This window comes from Alosa sapidissima, chromosome 5 (assembly GCF_018492685.1).
Source record: "Alosa sapidissima isolate fAloSap1 chromosome 5, fAloSap1.pri, whole genome shotgun sequence".
Taxonomy (NCBI): Eukaryota; Metazoa; Chordata; class Actinopteri; order Clupeiformes; family Clupeidae; genus Alosa; species Alosa sapidissima.
In genome coordinates this window covers 10,275,489-10,285,481 of record NC_055961.1, presented here as the reverse complement: position 1 = coordinate 10,285,481, position 9,993 = coordinate 10,275,489, and the positions used below count along the sequence as shown (strand labels likewise).

At 43.3% G+C, this 9,993-nt stretch overlaps 1 protein-coding gene and 1 long non-coding RNA gene across 2 annotated transcripts; both read right to left on the bottom strand.

The window, feature by feature from the left end:
* Positions 1 to 3,514: 3,514 nt before the first annotated feature.
* Positions 3,515 to 4,293, bottom strand: LOC121708721. Its single transcript, XR_006031747.1, has 2 exons — positions 3,798 to 4,293; positions 3,515 to 3,733 (listed from the first exon to the last, which is right to left on the bottom strand). It is a non-coding gene; the product is annotated as an uncharacterized LOC121708721 (long non-coding RNA).
* Positions 4,294 to 5,288: 995 nt separating this feature from the next.
* On the bottom strand, positions 5,289 to 7,156 carry LOC121708715 (cystatin-B-like). Its single transcript, XM_042091547.1, has 3 exons — positions 7,004 to 7,156; positions 5,601 to 5,702; positions 5,289 to 5,451 (listed from the first exon to the last, which is right to left on the bottom strand). The coding sequence occupies exons 1-3, from the start codon at positions 7,073 to 7,075 to the stop codon at positions 5,323 to 5,325; spliced, it is 303 nt and encodes a 100-aa protein (XP_041947481.1). The 5' UTR covers positions 7,076 to 7,156; the 3' UTR covers positions 5,289 to 5,322.
* Between the last annotated feature and the right edge of the window lie 2,837 nt (positions 7,157 to 9,993).

Sequence of the window (9,993 nt, the reverse complement as noted above, 5' to 3'; positions counted from 1 at the left end):
TGACGTAAGGTGACACTCCCACTTATGCAGACCGGAACTGTCCCATTTTGCTCCCATAGTAATGAATTACGTTGCTCTATCTTGCTAGTAATCAAGGATCTTTGGAGCCCATAGACTGTATAGAACAATTAATTAAACAAAAACGAATGAAATATAATAACCCAAATATAAACCATTAAATTAGATTACTTAACATGACATAATAATCAGATTGTATATATTAAACACCTTCATGGCTCCTATACAGGCAGACAACTAAACAGACAGACACACACTTACAGCATGCAGACAGACACATACAGTATACAGACAGACAGACAAACACTTACAGTATACAGACATACATACATACAGACAGACAGGCACAGACACTTACAGTTTACATACAGATACAGGAATACAGTAGCAGACAGACAGATATACAGTATACATACAGACAGACAGACACTAGATACTAACAGTATACACATACAGACAGACAGACAGACACTTATACAGACAGGCAGACAGACATTTAGAGCATGCAGACAAACATGTACAGTGTACCGACAGACAGACAGACAGATAGACAGATGTCCTCTCCACCCCTGCACTCACGCATGACCTGCAGAACCAATAAGGTGAGCACTAGCAATAGCGCAAGTCTCATCTCTCTTCCCTCTCTTCTCTGTCTTCTCCCTCTTCTCTTCTCTTCTCCTCTCTTCTTTTCCTCTCTTCTCTTTTTTTCTCCTCTTTTCTTTTCTCCTGTCTTCTCTTCTCCTCTTCTTTTCTCCTGTCCTCTCTTCTCTTCTCTGTTCTCTCTCTGGGACACAGAAAACAGATAGAATCTGCAGCTTCTCTCCTCTCCCTCAGGTTGTGGACATATATAACCTGTGCTCTCTCTCTCTCTCTCTCTCTCTGACCGAGTGACCACAGTTCGTCAGACTGAAGAACTGTCTCTCTGACACTGTGATCGGCAGCACCGGAGCGCCACAGGGAACTGTGCTCTCTCCAGTCCTGTTCACCCTGTACACATCTGACTTCTGCTACAACACTAAGTCATGCCACATGCAGAAGTTTTCTGACGATACTGCAATTGTGGGGTGTATCAGGAACGGGCAGGAGGAGTACAGGAGCCCATGGTGGAGGACTTTGTGCAATGGTGCAAACTCAATCATCTTCAACTCAACACTTCAAAGACCAAGGAGATGGTGGTGGATTTCCGCAGGTCTAAGCCCACTCTGCTACCAGTCCACATTGATGGGGTCAATGTGGAGGTGGTTAGCACCTACAAGTATCTGGGTCTCCACCTGGACAATAAACTGGACTGGTCAGGCAACATTTGATGCACTCTACAAGAAAGGGCAGAGCAGGCTGTACTTCCTGAGGAGGCTGCGGTCCTTTAATGTGTGCAGTAAGCTCCTCAGGATGTTCTACCAGTCTGTTGTTGCCAGCGTCCTCTTCTATGCAGTAGTATGTTGGGGAGGAAGCACAAGGAAGAAGGATGCAGGGCGAATTGACAGGCTGGTAAGGAAAGCTGGCTCTGTAGTGGGAGCTGAACTGGAGTGCATCACTTCACTATCTGATAAAAGGACCCTGGACAAACTGATCAACATCTTGGACAATGACTGTCACCCACTCCACAGCACTATTGTTAAGCAGAAGAGCCTGATCAGCTGGAGACTTCGCTCACTGCCTTGCACAACTGACAGACTGAGAAAGTAATTTGTCCCCAGGGCCATTGAACTGTTCAATGCCTCACTTAAGGGAAGAGGAGAGATAGACTTCTCTGCATAGTCTGTCTGCCTCTTCACCCCCTCCATGTTTGGATACTGTCTGTCCACTAGTCACTTTTACCACTGTCTTTATGCCTCACTGTTTGCATACTATATTAGCACATTAGCACATATGCATAACCCCCCCCCCCCCCCTCCATGCCACAGCCGAACTGTGGCCACACTTATACATTTTCTTTAAATAGTTAAATATAGATATATAGACTTTACTTTATTTCTGCATTGTTGCACTGTTGGACTTACTCATTTGCACCATCACCATGACCACTATCACCATTGCACTACCACCATGACACTCATTCACACAGAGCACCTTAGAGCACCTTACCATACCTTACTATGCACAGAGAATCACAGGCTCAGTCCCTGCCTCAGTCATTGCAAGCGCCTCTGATTGATTAATCACCACTATGTGGATACTGTTTTTAGAATTGATTTAGATTAAGTGTTAGTTAGTATAATTTGTATTTTAGTATATTTAGCATATACTTTATCTTCAACTGTCCTTATTGCTCAGTTGTGTTTTTATATTATATACTTTAATTACTCTTTCTGCTGTTAAAGAATGTGTTTGTGTTGTCTGTATGCTGCTGAGACCTTGAATTTCCCCTGGGGATCAATAAAGTATCTATATCTATCTATCTCTCTCTCTCTCTCCTCAAATAAATATGCTTGGTTTCCAACCCTGTCCTTTACCTCTTTCACTAACATTGTGTGTGTGTGTGTGTTTTAACTAATGAAAGTCTATAAACACACTTCAGGTTCTAACCCTATGCTTTACTTATCCCATAGACCCTTAATTCTGACACACCCATATATTATTATACTTTTTCTTTTTTTTTTTGGGGGGGGGGGGGGGTGACCATGAGCATCCTTGGCGTCCAGACACACCTCTCCTGGTTCCTCAACACCTCAACCAAGCTGGTCATCTCCCGCGAATCGTGAAACATTACCTTGTCAGTAGATAGTTCTTTGCCTGTTGTTAATCCTTCAGCTCCACAATAAAAGCATTTTCATTGTGTACAAGGGCGATAAGCCACGAGAAGTTTGCAATTAGTAAAATATAAATAGTAAAATATAAATATATTGCGACTCTAGAGGGAGCTCTTGTCGCCAAAAATACCTAAACCTGCATAGTGCACCTTTAAGCAGTCTTGCTCAAAAGGCATACACATCTCTGCTCCAGGAAGCTGACTAGTTTGTCTGTGTCCAAATTGATAATCGCTTATGTCATTACATAATGCTTTTGAGGCATAAACAAAGTATTTTGAGCAAGATATGTGCTTCTGGAGGTAATCCACCACGTGGTGCATTTTGCCCTAATTGTTTTGAGAAATGCAAATGTTAATGATGATTCGAGAAATGGACCAAAGTGATTGAGATTTGATTTAAGTGCATCTCATACAGTATATGTGCTACTGGCTACAACAGTGTGGTGTATTTGAGTGCATCTCATATATGTGCTACAGGCTACAACAGTGTGGTGTATTTAAGTGCATCTCATATATGTGCTACTGGCTACAACAGTGTGGTGTATTTGAGTGCATCTCATATATGTGTTACTGGCTACAACAGTTTGTTGTGGGAGCTGCTCCACAGCTGACTGGAAGGCCCTGCACCATGTGGCAATAATAATAATAAGTATATATACTCTTTCATAGAATCATCACACTAAACACTGACCTAAAAATACAGAAACACACTTTTCACATTTAAAAACAAACCATAGCACAAGAAAATAAGGTTGAAAAATAGTCAAATGTTTACTTGGGATAAATATAGCATACCTCATATAAAGGAGAGGCACTCTAAATTAATCTAATATAAAAAAAAGAACAGATCAAATGGCATGCATCTTGAATTCAGTGTACACAGAATACATTATGAACTCAAGCCTAAAGTTGGTTACAGTTTTAGGGCTCAAGTTAGTTTGCATTACAGTTACACATATACAGTGCCTATAAAAAGAGTTAATATTTATGCAATCACTTATTTTGCATTATATATGTTTAATTAATTAACATTGCTTTGTAGAAATCTGCTTTCACTTTGACATTAAACAGGTTTTTTTATGTAAATTATTGTAAAAGAAAAGGGCCAAAATAAATTGATCAAGATTCCATTTATGAAAGCAGTAAAAGGGGAAATATTCAAGGGGGGAGAGGATACTTTTTATAGGCACTGCATGTATTGGTACAACAATGTATGGAGTATAAAATCCTTTTATTACACAGTTCAAAGAGGAAAGGCAGAACAGCATTTCATCATGATCGGCACTTTGTGTAGAAATGTACACTTGCACAGCAGGCTGGTCTAATAGCTACACTCTCTCTTCTTGCACCACTCAGGACAACAGTATACTACTTAATGGTATCATAATCGACCGGTATGGATTTTTTAGTGCCGATACCGATTTCTTTCCATCAGCCTTAGCCGATGACCGATACAGGCTGCCGATTTTCTTGAGCGGATATTTGGAGCCGATACTGCTTTTATTTTGCTCCCTCACTTTACATCATACAAATGACACATAATTACACAAATGATGTTAACAAATGTTATAAGTCTCAATTTAAAAAAGGAACATTTATTGAACTTATGGATGGGTGCACTGGATATGGTTAACTGTGCAAAATGCTTTCATCAAAATCTTACAACACAGCCTTGATGATGCATTGCTTGCTGACTATAAGACATAATTCAGGTCATCACAAAATGTCCTTTGTCAACACATTTAAATAATTTAAGAAAACAATAAGCCTGCATGGTTTAAATTTTTCTATGTCTATATTTTCCTAAAAAAGCTGCCAGATGTGTCAACCACAGAACATATATCAGCAGAAGAAAATAACGTGGCGTCAGATGTTTCTGTTCTAAACGGAATCAACGTCAAAAGGTATAAAACATCTCTCAAAGTTTTAAAATCTCTCCTTCTGGTAGCGCAGCACTCTCATATCGCTGTGATGCGTGTGTCCCACTGAGTGAGACAGACCAGACGCACAGACAAACTTCTGTTTGGTAGCTGACGAACCACCATTGAACTGGATTGATAATGATAAGGTTAGCAAACAGCTCTAAACAAGTAAGGCATACACGGTATGTCTGGTACATGGTAAACGTTAACACGAATTAATAGTCAACTACATATAACACGTCTCATTATTAAAGCTCTGATATCACTGCGATGGCAACTCCGCCCAGCTCGAAGGGAGAGGGGTAGGGAGACGCACACACCACACGCGTCCAAAACTCAGCCAGGTGGTCGCTGAATAAAACTCCCACAAATATCACGGAACAACGTCGGCATTACTTAATCATATGATTGACCAGTGTTCATAACAGCTACTGCATGCATACGGATAGCCTACAACTTAGCTATTTGCAGCTCCCTAAATACAATGGCAAGCAGTTTTATAGAAGAGGCATTCAGGGAGGCACACACACGCACACGCGCGCGCGCACACACACACAGGTGGTCGCTGAATAAAACTCCCACGAATACCACGGAACAACGTTGGTATTACTTAAACATCGATCCCTAGTGTGTTTAGAAGTAAGTGACTGGGTCCTGCTGGGTCTTGTCTTTCTGCAGGCTGTGGAGCTCCTTCTTAAGGCCAGCGTGGGGAAGGCTCTGGAACACACGGATGTGGATGTGGTCATCTCCACCCACATGCACCTGCAGGAGAAGACGAGAAGATTGGAGGGTCACACACACACACACACACACACACGATGGACATGCGCACACACAAAACACACACGCACAGACATGCGGCCACACACACACACACGATGCACATGCACACACACAAAACAAACACACACCTTGATGAAGTAGTTGGTTCCAGCCACCACTTGGGATGCGTAGTGTGTGGCTGTAAAGACGTCATACTTCTGTTCAGCTTTCTCTTCAACATGAGGCTTCATCTGAGAGAGGGGGAGAGACGAGCGAGGGATGAGAGAGAGGTGGGAGGGAGAGGACAGAGACAGACAGAGGGAGGGACGGAGAGAGATGGAGGATAAGAAGGGGGGTGAGAGATGGAGGGAGTGAGGTGGTGTGTGAGAGAGGAAGGGAGGAAGAGAGAGAGAGGTTAAGGTGGACAATGATAAGAAAGAGCCAGGAATCGTGTAGTATGCACTGTATGTATGCACTTGGTGTGGTGTGTGTGTGTGTGTGCGTGTAAGTTACTCTTCACATTCAGATTTACTTCCCCTTGCAGACGAGAAGAGAGGAGAAAATCAGAAAGATTGAAAAGAAAGTGAACGCCAAACTACAAGCCATCTCCAAACAATCAATTACACGTTACATATCCAATGACCTCTTCAGAGTGTGTGAGTGTGTGTGTGTGTGTGTGTGTGTCGTTGGGTGTGTGAGGGGTGTGTCGTTGGGTGTGTGAGGGGTGTATAGGGGGTGGGGATGTGTGTTTATGTACAGTATATCTTTAACAAACACACCCCATTATTTACAGACCTGCACCCATCTTGTGTACATACCCAAGGTAAGACTGGGTGAAGATTGATTGATTGAAAGCTTAAAGGCCCATGTGTGATTCCTCTAAACACACACACACACCTGAACAAATCTGAAATATTCCTAGCTCTGTGTTTGTGTTCAGATTCTTCTTCATATGTCCATACACTTCTTATTCATGAGGCACGTCTGAGTGACTGTGTGTGTGTGTGCTTTCATAAATGGCGTGCTTTCTCACAAAAGCATAGAATCACTGCTAAACTAACTAGCTGGCTATAATTAAGCATTCTCCTTCACCAACCCCACTGTGCGACTGCACTTCCTTTGGTTTTCAGAATGTTCATTATATCCATAGCCTAAGTATTTCTTCAGTGATTAGAATGCTACCACCTGAAACCAACAATCATGTAGACCTGTACGTGCGTGCTCTCTACCGTGCGCATGAAAACTGCTAGATTTGTTTAATTTGCCTACTTTCTATCTGTTTTCCTTTTGCGATCTCGTTTAGGCTATCTTGCTCGCGTAGCCTGGCGCTGATTTGTCGCTGTCGCTGACATTTGTCCATCTGCCAATGTTGGGGGGACAAACACCACCGTTTTGAAAGTTGACGGTGAAACGTCCCCCCTGTCTGTCTGTCCACCCACTACTAACTAACGCACCTGTCTGTCTGTCTGTCTGACGGAATGATGGAGAATAGAGAACTAGTAGGCTACGATAAACGCACGGAAGCGAACTTTTGCCTCTCAGTTCAGCTTACCTCGTCACAGATTGCCTGGATCTCAGGAGTGGCAGGTTTCTGCTCGCTGGTTCCTCCGCGCATCATCGGCATTTTGGCGAACTAAAGTGATTTCAATGCTAAAGAATTGATTGATACAACTGACAGTGTGAAGACGAGTGAAGACGCCCGCTTCCGTGTTTATGTACGCTCTCAACCTCATGTGACAGTGAGTCAGTCGTTGCAGACGACACCATTATTTGAGGTGGAACTGTGTTGAGAAACAATTTTCTATTTGTCTTGTATAACTATCTGTATGTCTAAAAACAAACTCAAGTTTTTTTGTGTAAGTAAATTACCATTTTTTTAGTCTGACGTTATATTCTACATGATTAAAAGCGTACACTGTCAATTTCATTGAAATACAACACCCCTATTAAAGGAATCGTAACTGAAACCACATGCATGAACTGCGTCCAATCCATAGACAGAAAAAAATCCAATCGTACTGAAATCACGCCCACTTTAGGAATGTTGCAGAGCTCTGCACTTAGCCTAACAACTGCTTGGAATTATGACTAATTATTAATATAGGGCCTACTTAGCTCACGGAAGCTTAATACAACCAAGTTTTTCAACTAAAGGTATCAAATGAACTGCTCTCTTTCTCAGGCCATTTAAATGGCAGTGATTCTCAAAAGGGACACAGGTCTACACACACACAAACACAAAACACAGGCCTGTGTGTGTGTGAGAGAGAGAGAGTGTGTGTGTGAACATGTAGAACATTTCGGAATAATCCTTGATGACTCATCAGTCAGTAACATGTAAAATGCACACACTCACACACACAAAACACAGGCCGCACACACACACAAAACACAGGGGAGAGAGAGTGTGTGTGTGTGTGTGTGTACGTGTGTGTGAACATGTACAACATTTCTGAATAATCCTTGATGACTCATCAGTCAGTAACATGTAAAACCTCTAAACAGATCCATCTTCTTGGGAAACCTTGTGCAGCAGCTTAGTTGGCCCTCTGCCTCTGCCTCGATCACTAAATCAAGGAAGTCGACCTGCCCTTGCGTTAGCTGTATCCTGCCAATCCATTAATCACGTAATGCATTACATAGCGCTTCTTCGGGAGAGTCTTCTAATAATAAATACACCCTAGTGGTCCGAGAGATCGCTCAGGACTTTGGAACTCATCTGTGCTTCCAGGACTTACCGTGCTGGCCAAAAGTATTGGCACCCATGCTAAAGTTGACTGAAAAGAGGAATATAAAATAATCTTTTGGAAATTGATCTTAATGCCTTAAGTGAAAAATGAGGAAATATCTAACCTTTAAGGACACCAATTTTCTTAGTGAATGAATAATGTAAATGTTCTTCCTTAAAATACAGGTGTCATAAGTATTGGCACCCCTATGTTAAATTCCCATAGAGACAGGCAGATTTTTATTTTTAAAGGCCAGTTATTTCATGGATCCAGAATACTGTGCATCCTGATAAAGTTACCTTGGCCTTTGGAATTAAAATAGCCCCACATCATCACATACCCTTCACCATACCTAGAGATTGGCATGGGTGTTATTTCAGTTAGCCTATTAGCTGGTTTGATTTGCATTGAGCTCAATGAGCATCAAACCAGCAATTCTACGGTTAATTGGAACGTGCATTAACCGTATGATGGACCACCCTGCTGTGTCGTGGTGTGGCTGGCACCCCAGTCATGTGTGCGATTGTGGTCACTGACCATACCTGCGCTGGTGCTGACTACCCCTCACCATGCCTTAGTTATGCTGCAATAGCATAGTGCTGTCATGGAGTTTTCATGTGTCATGCTGTACAACCCTTCTTCTCTCCCTCTCTCTCTCTCAACTCTCCCTCTTACCTCTTCTCTCTGTCTTGCTGTTCAACTCCCTCTTCTCCCCCTCCCTCTCTCTCTCAACTCTCCCTCCTACCTCTTCTCTCTGTCTTGCTGTTCAACTCCCTCTTCTCCCCCTCTCTCTCTCAACTCTCCCTCTTACCTCTTCTCTCTGTCTTGCTGTTCAACTCCCTCTTCTCCCTCTCTCTCTCTCAACTCTCCCTCCTACCTCTTCTCTCTGTCTTGCTGTTCAACTCCCTCTTCTCCCTCTCTCTCTCAACTCTCCCTCCTACCTCTTCTCTCTGTCTTGCTGTTCAACTCCCTCTTCTCCCCCTCTCTCTCAACTCTCCCTCTCTTGCCTTTTCTCTCTTAGTATAACACTATATGGTACCATTGATATACTTATTAATACTAACCATCAAGACTTATAATAATACTAACCCACTCTATATCTCTCTTTCTTCCCCCTTTACCTCACTGGTGAGGTAAACCATTACCAGTCATCAGCCATCCTTTTCTTTGGCCCTCATCGCACCTGAAGTCCCATCCCTATGACTGCCCTACCATCGCCTGTTGCTGTCTCCTTACCCGGACTCCTGGCCCGCGCAGCCTAGTGACCCGGACTCCTGGCCCGCGCAGCCTAGTGACCCGGACTCCTGGCCCGCGCAGCCTAGTGACCCACTCCTGGCCCGCGCAGCCTAGTGACCCACTCCTGGCCCGCGCAGCCTAGTGACCCACTCCTGGCCCGCGCAGCCTAGTGACCCGGGCTCCTGGCCCGCGCAGCCTAGTGACCCGGACTCCTGGCCCTACGACGACTCCTAATCCCTTTCCCTTTCTGACACTAAATAGGATTCATGCATCATCATACTGGATATGTAACCATCCTACCTCTTTGTAACATATACCTCAGGTGGCTTTAAACACCATGTTCTATTCTCTACACCTAATTAACCTTTCATTTATCATTTACAGACTTTACTGCCCTGTAACTGACCCTAGGCAGATGGGTCAGGCCCTTGAGTCGTGGATCTGTTCGAGGTTTCTTCCTGTATGTGTCTCCAATTCTAGGGAGTTTTTCCTCGCCCCTGTTACTCATGGGCTCTCTCTGAATGTTTCAACACTCTAAAGCACCATGAGACATGTGTAATGTTTTGGTAGCCTAGAA